Below are 20,582 nucleotides of genomic sequence, written 5' to 3'. Positions count from 1 at the left end.
GCTACTGTTAGTTTATATTAAAATACAATGTATTCATTAGTTTTATTTAACCTGTAGTTAGCCAGGTCTCTGCTATACCCTGTACACTAAAGGCCTTTTATTCTCAACCACATTTAAAGGAAATGGCACACAAGAAAATTCAAAGGAGTACTGTTTAAAGCAAGGAAAGCCTGTTTGTGGTGTGAAATTAGATCCTTTGACTGAACCAAAGGTAGCTTTAAAGTATGAACATTAAAATGATCGTCTTCAATTGTATATTTTTAATATAATAATCAGCGGTACTTTACAAAAATGTACATTGTCAAGTATGTATTGTTCTCTGTTAATATTTGTTGTCTTATTTGGGAAAAGAAAACTTGTATTTTAGTATAAAATGATTTAATTTGGGAGTGGCAGCAGTGAATTATCCTACTCTTCTGTGAATGTTTGCATTTTTATTATGAAACATTTAAAATTGAAAAGGACAGAGAATAATATAATGAGTATCTACGTAACACCACCAGATTGAACAGTGTTAACATACCATACTTGTTTCAAATCTTTTTGTAATTTTGAACATTGTGGGTAGTTAAAGCCCCCTTTGTACCATCTCATTCTATTCATTCTCTATCTTCCCTATAGGTAACCACTATTCTGAAGTTGTTGTGTATTATTTCTGTACATGCTTTTAAACCTTTTCTGCATATGTATGTATCCATAAATAACATGTAGTCTTTTGTGTGTTTTTAAACTTTATGCTATTGACCTCGTAGTCTTACATGTATTCTACAACTTTTAGTGAAGACTCAGCATTATTTTGGAGATTTGTTCATGTTAACGATATAGATCTAGTTTTTTTAAAAAAAACTGTACAGTATTCTGATGTATGATATACTCCTGTTGGATGTTTGGATTATCTCCATATTCGTGTGTGTGTGTAGTGTGTAAAGTGAATATGGCAGAGATTTTTGTAGGAAAAGATAAATTATGTTAAAACTATATTCACGTGATCGATACCTACTTTCATCAAGGCCCATGAAATTTTGAATACCCAGAATCAAATACTTTCTGTTGAGGGGTGAAACTCTGTCTGTTGCACAATTATTAGTAAAAGTCTTACTGTCAAACAGTTGTTTTGTGTATGCAATATATTTTTAATCAATTCTTTGAAATATTTTAATTTTCAATATTCAGGTAATAGATTTTTTCCTCCTCTTAGAAAATATTCTGTGTTCTTTTTGATGGAGAATCAGATTAAACATTTGTCCTCTTTTGAACACCTGAAGATGTTTCCCATACCATAAACATTCAAGTAAACTTACTTTCTAAGTTAGCCAAACTCTCTCTTTGTCCTGAATTTAGCCAGAGAGCCACTAATGATTTTTTTGTTTGTGGGAAATAAATACTAGTATTTTATGATTTTTTTCTATCTGCATGAATATACAATTCTCAGGAACTGTGATCTTAAATGTGATTCCCTACAAATTAGTAATATGAATTCTTCTAAAATTGTGTACAAGATCCATTTAGGGATTATGTTAAACAGTTCCTTTGTAATAGATACAATTTTTTTGTATTTTCACCAAAATCTTAACCAGTTTCACTTTTTACCAAGTTACACAAATTGAGATTACCAAACACTTTGCTATTTTTGTATGTTTATTAACCTTTTTTAGAATGTCATTTAAGGTATTCAATAAATTAGTGTATAAAAGTTTTTGTTTCCAAATTTATATGAAGTATAGTGATCAGTGCATTTTTAGTGAGTGATTGGATGAGACATTCATAGGCTTTACTATACTAAAATACATTAAGTTCAGAGAGTAGTATTTACCATTCTTTTTTTAACATTACCGTTCTAAGCTAAGCAGTGAATTGTGTGTTCAAAATAGAAATAGTTGAGTTGAAAGATACTCAGTATCAGTAGATTATTAAGCTTTACACCACTTTCTTGCATACTGTGGGCAGTACTGTAGTAGTTAATGGGAAGGAGCCAGTATACACATGGGAAAGGGAAGAGAACGATGGGATATGAAAAGTTCCTGATATGTTTACCAAAACTTCAAGTCATTTAGAGAACCCCAGTAATCCTGAGTCACTTGGATGTGCATTTTTCATATGTAACAATTAGTGTTACTGGGTTTAGGAAGTACAATAAAATTCTTGTCCTTGGTTTTATTGGTAAGCAAGGTATAACAGGTAAAACAGTTACAGAATGATAATAAAAGCTCATAATAAAATGTTTTAACTGAATTTTCATTAAAAGGCCATGAAAGAATTTCACAGATAAGGCAACTAAGACACAGGTTACATTTCATGACCAAGAAGACTACAGCAGGTATGTGCTGTATGACAAAATACTATAAATACAACACAAAATACTGTAAAAACCAACTTGTATTCCACAGACTAGAGCAGTAGAAAATGAAAGAAAGGAGAGATTGATACCAACCAGAATCATTAAGAAAAATTTCACTCTTCTTGGTGGGATGTGCTGTGATAGGGAACGAAAAAGTATACCTGGTATAAATAGTATTAAGCCTATTGCAGTCTAGGTTTCTTATTTGAGAGCTTGATCTGCTAAACGAAAGGGAGCCGTTGTAGGTTCTTGGGCAGGAACCTAACGTGATGAAAGCAATACTGTGTTTAGGAAGCAAGTATGGCAAAGTCATGAATAATAAGTTAGTGCAGAGGGAAACGAGCTTTAGGTAGCAATTTCTTTTGCAATAATTTAGATACAGGAAAATGAAAGTCCGTTTCAGTGTAGTAATGGAAAGAAGGAACAGAGTTCCAGTGTATTTTCAAGAAAGTACTGGAAGGTTTGGTGAATGAAAAAGAAGGAATCGGAGGTTACCGGTAGTGTTTTTGAATCTTGGGGCCAGAAAAAGGATGGTTCTTTCCAGAAACTAGGAAGTTGAGAATAAAATGGGTTTAAATTAATTATTTGGTTAGAGATTTACATTAAATGGGTGATACATTCACATTGTTAAAAATTTAGTATTAGGTGAAGTCTCTCTCCAACCATGAACTCTATCCATACAGTTTTTGTTGCTAGACGCTACCAGTGTTACCAGTTTCTTGTATATCTTCCTGGAGGTTTTTATGCATATGTAAAAAAATACACAGTCACAGATATTTCTTTTATTGGCATAAATGGTAGCACACTACATACTGTTCTATGTCTTGTTTTTGTTCTTGGTTTTTTTTTCCCCATTTAGGCTTTGAAGTGATTCTGTAACAAATCGAAAGGTCTTATTATGAATATCTGGGACTAAAAATACAGTAAGAGTTTGTTGTAGGAGAGTAATTTTAGAATCATCAAATAATACAGCTGCAAGAGGAGACCTCCTTTGAGAGAATAGACAAATTGAGAAAAAAACAGCTTAAGATTGAGCCTTGTCAAATTGTGTACATTAATTCACTCATCTGATGATAACTGGTTGAGTGATTCAGTTTGTGGGTTGATCATTATCTTTGAATTTTTTTAAAGTGCATTTGAAAGTTTCTGAAATATTTTTAGTAGAGGAATCACATGATCCAAAATAGTAACATCAGTCTAGGATTGAAGAGCACCAATAACTAGGATGGGTTACTAATTGAGAGATCTCAGCATGGTCCAAGCAAGAGAGAATGTTGGATCGGGTTAGCAGTGATGGAAAGGGATGGATTTGAAATATATATTGAAGATATAATTGACAGGACTTTCAGTTAAGAGGAAGATTAAACAATTGTTAAAACTACAGAAACAGGAAAATGTGTTGTCCTCAAGCCAAGGAAGATTAGCATCAGAATTTTGGTTAGAGAAGGACAGCTCGTCAGCAAATGGCTATTTCATATCTTGCAAGAGAGAGATGGAGAATATTCTATGTTTCAGATAGAAGAATGTCCACTGAGATGAAGGTACAAATGAAAATAATCATGTATTTATTGTATCTCTTTCTCAATTGCCAAAAAAAAAAATCCAATAAAATTGAGAATGTTGGTGTTTAGCCTGAGAGTCATTGTGGGGAATGGACTAATGAGTATACATGGATGAATGAGATTTCTACAATTATGAATGCTGCATTAAAATAACATGAATTCATAATGAGTAGAGTTCAACTGGACTTTGAACTATAGATAGGTGCCTGGGTAGAAGGCAGGAATGATTAGCTTTGAAAGATAGGTGAGGTGATAAGTAGAAGTGTGTTCTAGGTGGTGGTTTGGAATGGGACCAAGGAGGAATCTGCGAATCAGATGGAGAAAGGTCTGTCTTAGGGTTTTTAGGGAGATGCCTTGGTAAATAAAATGCCATAGAAGAGAAGCTTGGGAAGAAAAATTAAGAACTTTGTAGGGTTTTTTAGAGAATTTATTCAGATTTATAATGTGGCAATTAGTAGAAACATGGGTTGCATTGCATTATTTCTAGCTACATAAGTGATTTTGAGCAAATTTTCTCTGAATCTCATCTTTTAAATCAAGATCCTGCCTGTGGACTCGTTGTGAATTAATGTTTGAAAAATAGTTTAGCACAGTACCTGACTCATAAGCTTAATAAGAGAAATATATACATAATTTTATAACAATCCCAGTGTAGGCAGCATTTTCCTCTCTTCCAATGAGAAAAAGATCAAAGAGGTGAAATACTTTGATGAAAGTCCCAGAAATAGTGGACAGTGAAACTTTGAGTTGTACTAGGTCTTAATTCTAGTTGAGGATTTTCCACTTGTATCTAAGTATGTCACAGATTTGGGGAAGATATTACTACTGTTTATAAGTACTCATCATGTCTATCTTGGACTCTGTGTTTTACCATAATATAAATTAAAAGTCATCTCAGAAGGACTAGGTTAACTATTAGAAACTACTAGAGAGTAGTATGCTGCATTATTTATTTGGTTAAACCTACTCATTTTCAGACTTTTAAGTTGATTTTGCATCTGCAAATTCAGTAATCCTGTCGATATTTCTATTTTCCTTTTTTAAAAAAGTCTTTTTGGAAAACTTCAGCTCCATCTTTGTAGAATTTTTGTCAGTCAATAAGGGGCAGAGCTAAGGTTGGTCTGGCAAACTAGTGTCTCGGATATTTCATGACTCTGCATTTATCCATGTTAGGGAAGTAGATCAGTACTGGAGAAGTAAACTGAAACTGGCAATCCGTTGGTTTGTTAGATACTTTTAAAAGTGCCACAGATGCCTTTGTGAATATAATACTAAAAACTAGAGACCCTTTACCCAAAAGAGATGACCTAATTTTAAGACATCTTTTAGAGTCTGGATTAAGAACCTCTGATTTAAACAGTACAGGCTCAATAATGTATATTTAATACCTAAGATTGAAAATAACAATTTCTTAAAATAATACTATAATACATTGTGGAAACCTGACTTGATAAAGATTAAATTGTCAAGCTTCTATAACTCATATATTACTCCATCCTGAGTTCAGACGTGATAACCTTCCTTATTTTTTTAGAGAGCCAGACCAAATATAACTATTTTTCTGTTCTCCCTGCAAGCTCATTTTAAAAATGATTTCCATAGGGACATAGTGGTGATTAAATGTTTTACTTAGTGGAGGTGGGGGGAACCTCACAGCTTCTCTTGGTTTAAACAGTGGCATTAATAACATCCCAAAGATAATATGTACCACACAAATGAGCAAAAAGATATATCACAAAGCACAGTGGTAGAAAAGAACTTACTATGAAAAATTAAGCTTGACTGTATGTAGACTTTCTGGATATATAGGAAATGCTGCCCTTTGACAGTTTTCATTCTGTTACACATATTCTTGTGCCAACTCTATGCTCATATAGGAGCTTTTACACTAACCCTTGGATTGAGCAATTCTAAGGAGTGCTTCTTCCCAGTATATTGTTCAACTGAGACAACAGGGTATGGAGAAGAGAGAGAAGGAAGGACAGGATGGATTTGTTACCCATTTGGAGTAGATAACATAGAGCTTGATGATGTCTACTCTGATATCACTTCCCTGTCCTCTATTCTATTAATCAACTAGAGAACACTTAGCGCAGGTTCTCAGGTTTGACTTAGCTGAGACCTTTTTTATAAATAGCAATTCTTGCCCTGGCCAGGTGGCTCAACTGGGTAGAGCATCATCCCATGCACCAAAAGACTGGGTTCAATCCCGGGTCAGGGCATCTATGGGAGGCGACCAGTTGATGCTTCTCTCTCTTTCTCCCTCCCTCTCTGAAATCAGTAAACATATCCTTGGGTGAGGATTTTTAAAAAATAAAATAAGAGTTTAATTTTATAATAAACATAGGAATAGAGTAGGCATAAGAATCCATATTTTAACCATCTCCCAAAGTCAGCCCTCCCTGCACTGAAAAATGAGTGACTATAAATCACATTTAGTTTCTGGAATTTTGACTGGTTTAGGGAAAAGAGTTTTTGATAGGAATAGGAGTGAAAGAACAAAAGAAATGATGAAGAGGACAACTCAGTTAACCTTAATTCAGACTGCTGCTTGCCTGGACTTTCTCTTAGAAGATAGATTGGAACCAAAATTGAAAAGGCCTTAGATGCCTGGATTAAGGGTTTTGAATTTCATTCTCTTGTACTAGTGACCTCCAAAGTGGAAAACACAGTATGAAGCATTGGGATTTGAGAAGAAACCTGTTTTCAGAACTTGAGTTTTGCTAATACTTAATAAAGTCAGGTAGTCAAGAGTCAAAAACAGGTATGGTATTCTGAGAGAAGAATAACATTTCCATGAAAAAGAGTTTCCCCACCTATTGCAAATTATTGTAGTCTATCTGTACACAAGACAGTTTACAGATATTTTCCAATTTAAACTAACCTGTAACGTTAACAAAATAAACAAGTGCCTTAAAAAAGGTTGATAACCATGATGTAAGTGCAAATGAACAAGTTAATGGTTAAACTGACAGGTACACTCCTAGTGTAATTGGTCTGTTGGCCAAGTGACAAAGCAGAAACAATGATAACTGAGATCTTAGAAGAAGTTGCTCCTCCCCAAAAGCTCAGAATTATGAAAACGATGTTAAATATGGATTTGTATCTACTGCCTTTATGAATATACTGTGCCATAAGTGTATATTGTGTCTTGAAATGCTAATAACAGTATGGAGACATTATAATTCAAATATTTTAAAATACTTATTTTATCTTCATGCAAACTTTTTTATTTGTATTCTACATATGTTTTTAAATGTGTTGCTATACTAATATTATATTCCTGTATATCATATGTAAGTAATTTGAGGCACAGTTAAGAATGTTTTGGAGATAACTGTTCATGAAGCAGTTTTGAGGAGGGATCATAGACAACTCAGGGACTGAGGAAAGAATAAATCTGAGTGGGTGGGTATGTTAGTGCTTTAATCTATTAAATACTGCTGTTTTGCTTTTTTTAACATGGAGATTTTTAGTAAATTTTGTTTGTAAAAAGTTTTGCTGGGTTTTAAAAAAATATTTCAAAATCTCTTCTGTAGATGGTGGGAGCCACTGAAAGTTTTTTAATAGAAGTGTGACATGGTAACATTTTAGAATACCTGGCAGTAAACTTCTCTTTCAAGAAGAATGGCTAGGCAGAAGCTAGAAAACTGATTTCCAGCTATTCTTTTTACCTGATTACACAGAAAAAAAGTACTAATCTGAAGCCTAGATTAATGAAAGGATATTTTTCGTTTACTGGTTAGAATTACCAAAGTAATGATTTGTCTTTATTTTGAAGACCTTGTCTTTATTAATCTAGGGCTCACTTTCAATTTTATATTTTTTAATAGGTCAGATAAACAATTATTAAACAAGGTGTTTTGTAGATTTAAAAAAAAATTATTTCATTTGAGTATTTCATTGATTTTAGTGATTAAAAGTATATGGATGTTTCCGTTTAAACCAAAACCTTAGTTTTAATAAAAGGGGTTGACAGCTTTTTTTTATAAGACTGGGGTTATAATTAAGGACATTCTGGGGAAAGTACTTACCTAAACCTGGGGTTCTTAATTTTTCTACAACCTAAGCTGATGAACTAGGTGCTATTGGTAACAGAGATAAAGCGAGTATCTCCATTTCATCATTGTTTCACATTTCTTAATATTTTAAGGCTTTTCCTGGTTTTAAAAAAGGCAAAAACAGAGTTAAACCTTAAGATATTTTCAGTTGTTAGCCTCATTGCAAACAGTTGACAACTGGCTTAAAGGGAAAAATAAACTTGTAGATGGTTTAGTGAGTGGAACAGCAGAGTTTCTAGAAACGATAGGAAATAGATGACTAGAATGTCTACTTACAGTTTGGCCAAGAATGACTAGACTTTCAATTAAACATTATCTTGGTAACATGAACCAGAGACTGCTAACCTGTTTTAGTCTTTTTTTGTTTTAGAAAATTGCTCAATGTCATTTTTACTGCAAAAGCTACTGTTTCTTTGCCAGTATATTACTAAAGTTTCAGAGGGTAACAAAACAGAGTAATATGATGTCAATTGAGTGTATATTAATTGCACTTATAAGAAGACACATCATTGCTATACAGTTTTCTGTCCTTTTGATTTTTATTTATACTTTGTAATTACTTCTTTACAAGTGTGATGATCCAGAAATCTTTGTTTTTAAACAGGATACATTAATTGTTTGGTCAGAAGCTGAAAACTATGATCTGGCTCTAAGTTTTCAAGAAAAAGCTGGCTGTGATGAGATCTGGGAAAAAATTTGTCAGGTAAGTGTCTTTGAAGAATATTTAACTTACACTTGTATGCATTCTACTTAAATTTGTATGCATTCTTGATTTTTTTTTTTCTAAAAGATATGTATTATAATTCAGAGAGATAATGTTTTTGTGTGAGATTGTAGTAACCTAATCTGGAAATTTCTTTTATATTTTATAGCAAATTTTCTTATTTAAAAAAATTTTGAATTATTATAATTTTGTTTATCTCTTGAGATTTTAATACCCGATAAAATGTCAAGATCTTAAAAAAAAAAAAAAAAAACTTGGTTCTAAAGCTTTTAGATTTTTTTTACATTTGGTCACCTATTTGCCTAATGTTCATGAATACCGTGTGCCAGACACTAATTATCGAAAGTGCCCATGATTTCAACTTGTGAAGAACTTACAAGATATAGGATAAGTGGAAATTCTCAGATAACTGGAATTTTTAATAAATAGTTTTTATTCTAAAAGTTTCAGATTTACAGAAAATATGAGCAGAAAAGTTTTTATATACTTCCCTTCCTAACACCACCCCTCCATTTCTCCTATTATTAGCACCTTACATTAGTATAATATACTTGTCACAGTTAATTAAATAAACATTTATTCATTGTTTATTCATACATTATTGGTAGCTACAAGTCATTCTTTATTTAGATCTCCTTAGTTGAAAAACCCAGTGCTTTTTTTTTTTGTTCCAGGATCCCATTCAGAATTCTGTATTAGATTTAGTAGTTATGTTTCCTTAGGTAAGCATTTGCTGTGATAGTAATAACTAGAATTATAAATTATAACATTCATTTTAACTGCCATTTTCTATAAATGAAGACCACAGTTTACAGTGGTTGCCTACTCTTTTTTGAAGTTTTTTTATTGTTCAATTACAGTTGTCCCATTTTCTCCCATTGCTCTCCCATGTGCTGCCCACCAGCCCCCGAGCCCCCACTCAGTCCTCCCCTGTGATATTCTATTATAGTGTTTTTTGACTACTGTCATTTTCATTTATATCAGCTTCCCCCTCTAGTGATTGTTTTTTATTGATTGATTTTAGAGAGAGAAAGAGAAGGGAGAAACATCAATTTGTTGTTCCACTTGTTTATGCATTCACTGGTTTCTTCTTGTATATCCCCTGACCAGGAATTGAACCTGCAAACTTGGCATATCTGAACAGTGCTTTAAGCAGCTGAGCAATCTGGCTAGGGCCTTCCATTGCAGGGGTGTCCAACCTTTTGGCATCTCTGGGCCACACTGGAAGAAGGGTTGTCTTAGGCCACACATTAAATATACAAACACTAATGAAACCTGATGAGCAAAAAACAAGTTTTAAGTAATTTACAGTTTTGCGTTAGGCCACATTCATAGCCATCCTGGGCCACATGCAGCCTGTGGGCCGTTGGTTGGACACCCCTACTACATCTAGTGATTCTTATCACTGGAAATTCTTGAGTAGTTTTGTGCATCAGACTGCAGTCATTTTTTTTCCCCTTGGTCTTCCCAGTAATAGTGCCACACACTGTAATAAAATGTCCTAAGAAAGTGTAGTATGAGCCCTGGCTGGTGTAGCTCAGTGGATTGAGCGCAGGCCTGTGAACCAGACAATCATGGTTTGATTCCCAGTCAGGGCACATGCCTGGGTTGCAGACCAGTTCCCTGCAGGCCAGTTCTTAGCAGGGGACGCATGAAAGGCAACCATACATTGATGTTTCTCTCCCTCTCTCCTTCCCTTCCCCTCTAAAGATAAATAAATTAAATTAAATTAAAAAAAAGAAAGTGTAGTATGAACTTTCAGGTTCCGTATAAAGTTCATTTGACATATGTCTTTAAATGACTAAAATTTTATTAATTGAGAGTCGATGGTTTCTTTTTTTTAACCTCATAGTATATATGTATTATGTATTTCTGGAGCAATATTAGCATACATTATTAAATAGAAGAATTCCAGTTTATGAACAGTTGAAAACAGTAATAAATGTAATTTTGCTTTAATTTGTACAATACATATAGAATATAATACAAATTGTTTTATTATTTCACCTTTAGTTTTGCCTATTTCTAATCAGGAAATTTGGTGGTGATGGCAAGAAGGTCCTAATTTTTATCCTGTTTTTTATTCACTTGCTCTCCAAGGACTGACATTGAATTTTATGCTTGCAAAGTTTTCTGCAAAGTAAGGTGTAATTTAAGAGGTGAAATGATCTGTAGTTGGTAACTTAGACTCAAATAATTGACTATAAACTGGGTGTATTTTTCCCCTCTAGACTTCACTTTTAATTAAGTGGCTGTATTACTAGTACTGATTTTTTGCAAAGTATTTTTACTTAAACTCAATGGTCAGTCAGTAATTTGATTTCCAAAATTTTGAATTCTTTTATATTTTAAGGTAACCAGCTGTACTTGGATATTTTTAGGTTCAAGGTAAGGATCCGTCAGTGGAAGTCACACAAGACCTCATTGATGAATCAGAAGAAGAACGATTTGAAGAAATGCCTGAAACCAGTCATCTGATTGATCTGCCTACATGTGAACTCAATAAACTTGAAGAGATTGCTGACTTGGTTACCTCAGTGCTCTCCTCACCTATCCGTAGGGAAAAGCTGGCTCTGGCCTTGGAAAATGAAGGCTATATTAAAAAACTACTGCAGCTGTTCCAAGCTTGTGAGAACCTAGAAAACACGGAAGGCTTACACCATTTGTATGAAATTATTAGAGGAATTCTATTTCTAAATAAGGCAACTCTGTTTGAAGTAATGTTTTCTGATGAGTGTATCATGGATGTCGTGGGATGCCTCGAGTATGACCCTGCTTTGGCTCAGCCAAAAAGGCATAGAGAATTCCTGACCAAAACTGCAAAGTTTAAGGAAGTCATACCAATTACAGACTCTGAACTAAGGCAAAAAATACACCAAACTTACAGGGTACAGTACATTCAGGACATCATTTTGCCTACGCCATCTGTTTTTGAAGAGAATTTTCTTTCCACTCTGACATCTTTTATTTTCTTCAACAAAGTTGAGATAGTCAGCATGTTGCAGGTAAGTAAACTAAGGTGTTCTTCACAATTCTGTTTTCAGATGTTTAGTTCCTTAATAGTTCAACTCGTTCCTTCCTTATTTCGCTCATGGCTTTCTGAAGGAGAAGCATTTCTGAATGTGACCTTTTATATTTTTAAGTGTCCTGTGATGTAGCTGAGGTTTTTGGGGTTTTTTAACTTTTTTCTTTTTAAAAATTGTAGTAGAATATACGTGACATAAAATTTATCACTTTAACCATTAAATGTGTAATTTGTGACATTCAGTACATTCATTGTTATGGGCCCATTATCTTTGTCCATTTTCAGAACTTTTTTTAAGATTTTATTTATTTGTTTTTAAAGAGGGGAAGGGAAACAGAAACAGAGGGAGAGAAACGTCAGTGTGCGGTTGCCTTTCACGTGCCCCTCACAGAGGGCCTGGCAACCCAGGCATATGCCCTGAGCAGGAATAGAACCAGTGACCCTTTGGTTCACAGCCCAAGCTCAGTACTCTGAACTACACCAGCCAAGGCATTTTCAGAACTTTTTCATCATCCCATCAGGAGCAGCTAGTTTTTAGTTTTTTTATTCCATTTTCTGAGACTTAGTTATGGTCGGGCTATGTATAAGTGTGAGTTCTTAAAACTTCCTAAATAATTAAAATGTGCAGCCAGGATTGAGAAATATTCATTAATTTTCAGGAGATGGTAATTAGATTATTTGCTACGTGATTTTGATTTTATTCTGTCTCCTTGAGTTGTAAAATAGAAGTTTTATATCTTGTTTATTGTGTTGATCTTTTATACCCTAACAGCATAGTAAACATGACTTTGAAAAGTTTTCTTGTGGTGATAGGGTACTATTATCTGCACAGTTTTCTCTTTCTGTCTTTGTTATTTTCATATGAGGCACTAAGTTTATTGGGCAGCTACACTACTGTTAGTGTAGTGCTTGTTTTTTTTTTAAATACTTTATTTATTTATCTTTAGAGAGGAAAGGAAGGAGAGAAATACCAATTCGTGGTTGCCTCTCATGAGTCCCCTGCCGGGAACTGGCCTGCAACCCAGGCATGTGCCCCTACTGGGAATCGAACCACGATCCTGTGGTTCACAGGCCTGCGCTCAATCCACAGAGCCACACCAGCCAGGGCAGTGTAGTGCTTCTTGAGTATGACCTGTGGACCACCAGGGGTTCCTGGAGCCCTTTCAGGGAGGTCTGTGAGGTTTTCCCTTTTCCAACTTCATGTCAGTGTAAGACTATACTTTCTTCATTATATTTCAACCAAAACAACACTTCACAACAGACTGAATGCTGAAGATGTAAGGATCTAGCAGTCCTCTGTTATGCCAAACATTAAAGAAAATTTCAAAAATATGAAACAGTGCCACTTTTCTTTCTTAATTTTTAAAATTTGGGATCATATAATTCTTATAAATATATTTACATTATCATAATAGCTAACTTTTAAAACTAATTAATAATAAATGTTTTAAAATGTCTCAGTTTTAAGTATGGTAAATATTGATAAATAAATCCCACACAGTGAAAGCTCTTTGGGCCCCTTAGTAATTTTTAAGAGTTTAAAGGGGTCCTGAGACGAAAAAGTTGAGAATCTCTGACTTAGTATTTAATTACGAAATTCCATATTATGATACTTACAACCATTATTCACCATTCTATTATTGTTGCCTTACTTTGTATATAGCATATACTTTTCCAGATCATTCTTTGACCTACCAGTTTTTCAACATTCCACAGTATTAAGTATGAGGGAAGTTAGATTTACAGGTTATGTTTCATTTACAACATATAGAACCTGCTTTTTAAAAACTATACTGTACAATTCAGGATACCGTTTTCACTTACAGGAAAAAAGTTTCAGTCTCAGGAGACAGGAAATAGAGCCATAATCAACATAGCTGATGTAAGGAGCCAGTGACAGAGGCTGAAGTATAGCTTTCAAACAAACACTTTTGACTTCAGAAGAGTTGCCAAAACCATAATAGTATATTAGTGCTCTTTTATGTTTTAAAAAATAAATTATGCAAACTAATTTATAAATATTTATAACACTGTGTATGTCATTTTATATGTTTTGTCATAGGTTTATTTGTGAGGGCCATAATATATAAATGTAGCTTTAAAAAGATAAGTCTTATCATTTCTGGTCTATGAGATACATTTGATAAAATAGCCAGATACCTATTTAGGGCTTACCATTCAATAATTTTTTTTGTGCCAGCATGATGCAAAATTCTATTTTTAACAGTGTATGAAAAGAAAGTAGTAAAGCTTATGGCCATTGGCTTCTAAAGGCTCATTTCCTAAAGCGTTGGAGTCATCAGTACGAAAAGCAGTTATTGTAGTGTTTTGTCATTTAGTTGTATCCTTGAGGACCACAGAATATGTAAGAGTCTACTCCAGTGATTTTCATCCTTCTTCATCTATGGCACACGTAATTACTAAAATTCTATAGCATGCCAAAATATATACTTTTTGTGTGATTTGACAGAAATAGTTACAATTTTGATTTATTCATACCAGACAGCTATCATTGAGTTGGCTATTGTCATTTTTTTCATTTGACAGTCCTAGGGAAAAGAGATCAGTGCCCCTGACTGAATAGTCAGGTACTACATGTTTTAGAAATTATTTTGTCACACCAGTATGCCTTGCCTTGCCTTGCCACACTGTTTGAAAATCACAGCTCTGTGAATCTGCTCATGTACTGAGGCACCAAGGATTTGGAGAAGGTAGCCCAGCAGTTCCAGCCAGGATGGAAACACAGGTAGAAACACTTCACTTCCTCGTACAACCAAAAGAAGGACAACAAATTTAAAAACAAAAAACAACCAGAACTGCCAGATATTCAAACTTAATGGAAGTTTGACAACTAAAGAGTTAAAGAAACATTCATCCACACTGGTAGGAGGGGAGGAGATGGGCAGCTGAGGCAGAGAGGATGCACAGCCAAGGAGGTGACTGGTGGACCAGTTGGTCCCACATTTGTGGGCCGATAAACTAGGAAGAACCATTGGGAAGCAAGACAGACCGCAGAATCCAGGGTTTCGGCCTGGGAAACTAGACTCAAAACCTCTGGATGTAAAAATCTACAGGAGTTGTGACAGTGGAATAAACTCTCAGGATCACAGGAGAGACTGTGGGAGAGGCCTACAGGATCCGAGAACGTACACAAACCCACTCACCTGGGAATCAGCATCTACAAGCCACAATCCACTTGTGGGAAGTGGGGGAAGTGACAGAAAGTAGGACTGTAGCAGAGCCAGCAAGTGACATTGTTCCCTCTCTGATCCCTACCCCACAGACAGCACCACAGCACAGCAAAGAAGGTTGCCCCACCCTGGTGAATACCTAAGGTTCTGCCCTGTACAACATAATAGGTATGCCAGGACATAGAAATATGGCCCAAAGGAAGAAACAATTCAAAACACTGGTAATCAGGATGCTCACAGAAATGATTGAGCTCGTTGCAAAATGAAGGCTACACAAAGTGAAATAAAGGAAAATATACAGGTAATCAACAGTGAAGGGAAGGAAAACTGGACTCAAATCAACAAATTGGAACAAATGGAAGAAATAAACACCCAACCAGAACAGAATAAAGAAACAAGATTTCAAAAAAATGAAGAGAGATTTAGGAACCTCTGGGACAACTTTAAGTGCTTCAATATCCAAATCATAGGGGTGCTGGAACAAGAAGAACAAGAAATTGAAAATTTATTTGTAAGAACAAATAATGAAGGAAAACTCCCTCAATCTAGTGAAGGAAATAGACTTCCAGGAAGCCCAAAGAGTCCCAAAAGAAATTGGACCAAAGCAAAAACACAACAAGACACATCATAATTAAGTTACCCAGGATTAAAGATAAGGTGAGAATCTTAAAAGCAGCAAGAGAAAAAGAGACACTTACCTACAAGGAGTTCCCATAAGGCTGTCATCTGATTTCTCAAAAGAAACCTTGCAGTCAAGAAGGGACTGGAAAGAAATACTCGAAGTCATGAAAGGCAAGGACTGAATCCAAGATAATCCAACAGTAATCCAAGATTACTGTATCCATCAAAGCTATCATTTAGAATGAAAGGGCAGATGAAGTGCTTCTCAGATAAGGTCAAGTTAAAGGAGTTCATCATCATTAAGCCCTTATTATATGAAATGTTAAGGGGACTTATGTAAGAAATAGAAGATCAAAAATATGCATAGTAAAATGACAACAAACTCATAAGTATCAACAACTGAATCTAAAAACAAGAACTAAGCAAACAACCAGAACAGGAATAGAATCACAGAAATGGAGATGACATGGAGGATTATCAGCAGGGGCGGGGAGGACGAGAATGGGGGAAAAAGGTACAGGGAATAAGAAGCATAATAGGTAGACACAAAATAGACAGGGGAGGTTAAGAATAGGAAATGTAGAAGCCAAAGAACTTATGTATACAACCACTGGACATCAACTAAGTGGTGGCGGGGGATGCTGGAGGGTAAGGAGGGTGCAGGGAGGAGAGTGATAAAGGGGATAACAAAATTGGGGTAACTGAAAAAAATCATGGCTCTATACCAAAATTCCTATATTTTATGTTTTATGAATTATTGCTGCCATAATTTAGTCTCCTTTACGCATATCTGTAATTTAAATTTTTAATCTGTGGGCCGACAGTGAGATCTTCAAACTTGTTTGAATTATTTAAATTAAGAGTAAATAGGTTTCTGGTGAAATGTATTAATGTATGTATGACAAATAGTCAATAGTATAGTCTAACTTGGAAAATTATTACGTAAGTATACCTTGGAATTATTATAATTGTATTATATAAATAAGTATATTTTTACACTTCTAATACTTCATAGTAATGAATGGTAATTTAAACTTAACATTTTTTCTCATGTAGGAAGATGAGAAATTTTTATCTGAAGTTTTTGCACAATTAACCGATGAGGCCACAGATGATGATAAACGGCGTGAATTGGTAAGTTATTTCTTCTTGAAATTCAAACCCTTAAAGAGCACTTACTCTTTTGGCCTACAGGTTTTTAATTTTGAATTTGTTAACTTGAGAATTTTTATAATTAGTATGATGAAAGATATATACTTAAATTATACTATAAATGATTACTCTTAAAGTTTCTTAAATTTACTGTTTTACATATTTTAGAAATTTCTTAAGATATTTAATGTGGGTTCCTGTTCTGTGAGAGAAATTATGTACCTTACAAATCCCAAAATCAGACATGGGTTTATGTTAGAACAGAACTAGATTCATGCATTTTCATAGTTGTAGATACTCATATTATAGATATGCCTTTCTTTTTAAACAGGTGATAAGGAGACTACTTCTTAAATAAATGAATGATAATTGCTTCTTGAAAATGTGTTTTTCTTATAAGTGTGTTTACAATCACTTTTTTGAGATATGAACCATGCCTGGGGAAAGAAAGTAGTGTTACTGTTTACCAGCAGTTTGTCGATTTTTCTTACATTATAATCAGATACTTGGGTTTTAAGAAGTAATGAAAAATTGCTGCCTTAAAATCAGCCAAGTCACTTTTCATATATTTACTAACAACCTATTCAATTTTCTTATAAAATTAGTCCTTTAGACCTTAGTCTAAAGGATCTATAATGTCCTTTTCAGTTCTTAAAACTCGAATCATACTTTTGAGGACTCCCTGGAAACCCAGCCACTATTTATCTTAGCATAGTTTCTATGAAAATGTGTGCTCTGAATCAGAATATCTGCCTTACATGGCATTTTTATACCTTAATTATAAGTAGAGAATAATATGTATAAGTATGTATTTGTGTATATGTTTGTATATATGTGTATGTATATGTACATATGTGCATGCCTTCTTATATAATGCCACATATATAATACGTATGCCATATGTCTTTCAAGAGTTAACTCTTCAATGTAAGGTTTACTTTTAATGGAATACTAGTTTCTGTGTTCTTTATGTAGGTTTTGAGGAGCCTTGAAAAGTCAAGGTCCTTAGAAGGGTGATTTCCCCACTGTTGTTGCTCACATTATGATGTGCCTTAAGTTTATTTTTGTGTGTCAGGTCTCACTGTACTTTCTAACATTACAGGTTAATTTTTTCAAGGAATTTTGTGCATTTTCTCAGACATTACAACCTCAAAACAGGGATGCATTTTTTAAAACTTTGGCAAAGTTGGGGATTCTTCCTGCTCTTGAAATTGTAATGGTAATTATGCAGCTTTTCTTTATGTTTTTCAAATTGTGAATTTATAATAGATTTATATTATAGATGGAGAGTATTTATTACAGTGATACATAGTGAATTTTTACAGTTTATGATTCTCATGATACTGAATTACTATAAGTGTTTTCAATCTTCAGGTTTTTAATAACTTTAATTTATAATATTAATGTGTAATACTTGCATATAATATGGTTTCAGGTGAATAAAAATCCTGCATGTCTTTACAAGACTTTCTCTTTTGTAGGAAACTAAGTATGTTTCATAGAAACTAGTAAAATATCTTTTAAGACCAGTGAGCAGAATGAGGTCAGACTGAAACAAAGGGGCTCCTGCTGTGATATGGGTCAGGGCAGTGCTTTGAAAGCACTGTGATACGGTTCTGATAGTGCCGCTTATGAGTTCTATCCACTGGTATTTATTGTATGAAAAACTAAAACAAATTTTTAAAGTAATTGTTAAAATAACCCATTATATGTTAATACAACTAATATAACTTATGAAAAGTAATTTTTCCAATACAAAAAAAATTAATGAGAAGAATGGCATTGTTTCACATTTTCTGCCTATCTCTTTAATGTCTGACTTAGTAGAAAATAGCTGGAGTCTCATAGCAGGTTGTGCATTTAATTTGTTGTGGTATCACATGTTGTATAGCCTCTTGAAAATACTTGTGATAGACTGAGAGTGAAAGGGGCCAGTAATGCCCTAGTATTATTTATTATTATGAAAACAGTTGTACTCTCATGCAGTTCCTGAAGAGTCTTAAACTCCTTGCCAGGATTCCCTAGACCACACTTTGAGACATTATAGAAAGTCTTTCAGAATCACCTGAAGATTTTGTAACTTATGAATCATATATTCATCACATGTTGAAAGCGGCAAAGTATTCTGGATCACTACGTTCGGAGAGTAAGTTGTGGAAAAGAGTAAAAATACCCAAAGTGTTTTCAAAACCTTCTTCTATTGAATAGGGAAATTATAAGAGAGAATCAGTTACTAAGGCATAAAGTACCTGCCAAACCCATAACCAAAGAGATCCTGGAAGGTTTTGAAGCCTTAACTCGGAGATGTCATGCACATTTTTGCATATATTTAAATCAAGAATTCTCTCCCACCCCCCCAAAAAATCAAAAACATTTTGTTACAGCATTTGAAAGCACTGATTTATAATCCTGTGCTGATCTCTTATATTTAAATTCTCTTTCGTATTTTTTTTATGTGGTGGTAAAAACTGTCAGATACTAACCATTGAGCTGCCTAAAACTTTTTGATATTTGTAAAAGGAAAAGAAGATAAAGATAGAGAGTTTATATATTTTGATTCTAGTACAATTAAATCTAAAAAATTGGTGGTAAACATAGATTTGGGAAAAAGAAAAACACTAGCATAATGTTTATTAACAGTCTGTAACCTTTCCTTGTATCAGGGCATGGACGATTTGCAAGTCAGATCAGCTGCTACAGACATATTTTCTTATTTAGTAGAATTTAGTCCATCCATGGTCCGAGAATTTGTAATGCAAGAAGCCCAACAGAGTGATGATGTAAGTAATAATACCCTGGTTCTATGTGAATTACCTATAGTGTTTTCAAACTATTGAGAGTAAAGGCATGCTATTGTTGTAATCTTTTATGAAGTAAAATAATAGATTTTTGTATCATTTGTGACTTTGGCAAGCCCAGAATATGTGCCAGTTGATTTGCTAATGCAAATTGGCAGTTGGATTGATTGTTTTAAAGAAAAGCATATTCAAACTAGTGTTGAGCTAGGTTATCATAGAATTCAATTCTTACATGGTGGTCTTAAAAAACATTTCAAGTGCTAATGAAATATAATTTCAAGCCATAGGTCAGGCACTTACCTAGAATAACTAAGAAATTACTTTCCCTGTATGCAAATGTGTGGGGGTGTTCAGTGAGGATGAGTGTTTAAAAATGAAACCAATGTTACGTTTCCCCACTACAGAAATATTTACACTTTCCCTTTATACTATTTTTAAGACAAAACAAACATACAGCTATAATTTTAAGTAATCTTCCTTTCTTATATTAAATGTATTTTAGTGTTAAGCAGAAAATAACTAAAATATAATTCTGCCTCAAAGGTTTTAAATCCCAGTGTTAATTTGATCCTGATATGAGTTGTTTTTGAATTAAACTACAGTTATTTTATATGTTTGTGCTTGATCTCTTAACTAGATTTTTACATCTAGCTATTTCCAGTGGATTTTTTTTTAGGCAATTTTATTTCGAATCACTTTGGGCTAATGGTATAGTTCAGCCAGTAGAAAAGAAATAAAAGACATATTTTGTGTTGTATCTTTTAAGGATTTTTTAAACCCAAGTAATGCTAATCTGACTTTAAAGAATAGATACTTGGTTTATCTCACTGTTGTGATATTTTCTTAGTGCCATCTTTCATAAAAGATGATTTTGAAATTAATACTCAGTGTTCCATCCTTAGAGGTATGCATAGTTAAAGGCAGTTATCATAACATCTCTCAGACTGTTAGAAGAGTCAGCTACTGACTTCAAGAATTTTTAACTTTCTGTTTTATTAGAACTATTGTGTGTGTTTTTTTTAATTTTTCAATTACAGTTGACATTCAGTATTATTTTCTGCTCATTGCAGGTATATGGTATAGTGGTTAGATAATTGTATATTTTACAAA

At 33.8% G+C, this 20,582-nt stretch overlaps 1 protein-coding gene across 2 annotated transcripts in view; it reads left to right on the top strand.

Moving 5' to 3' along the window:
- Positions 1-20,582, top strand: part of PPP4R3B (protein phosphatase 4 regulatory subunit 3B) — a 57,790-nt gene that overhangs the window by 1,893 nt on the left and 35,315 nt on the right. For both annotated transcript variants that reach the window (XM_037125780.2, XM_037125781.2), the window contains exons 3-7: positions 8,566-8,664; positions 11,067-11,690; positions 16,579-16,656; positions 17,777-17,893; positions 19,338-19,454. In XM_037125780.2, the coding sequence (XP_036981675.1) occupies positions 8,566-8,664; positions 11,067-11,690; positions 16,579-16,656; positions 17,777-17,893; positions 19,338-19,454 (1,035 nt within the window). The remainder of the gene's footprint in view (positions 1-8,565; positions 8,665-11,066; positions 11,691-16,578; positions 16,657-17,776; positions 17,894-19,337; positions 19,455-20,582) is intronic.

This window comes from Artibeus jamaicensis, unplaced genomic scaffold (assembly GCF_021234435.1).
Source record: "Artibeus jamaicensis isolate MK-2021 breed Jamaican fruit bat unplaced genomic scaffold, CSHL_Jam_final contig_465, whole genome shotgun sequence".
Lineage (NCBI taxonomy): Eukaryota > Metazoa > Chordata > Mammalia > Chiroptera > Phyllostomidae > Artibeus > Artibeus jamaicensis.
This window is presented reverse-complemented; position numbering and strand designations above follow the sequence as displayed.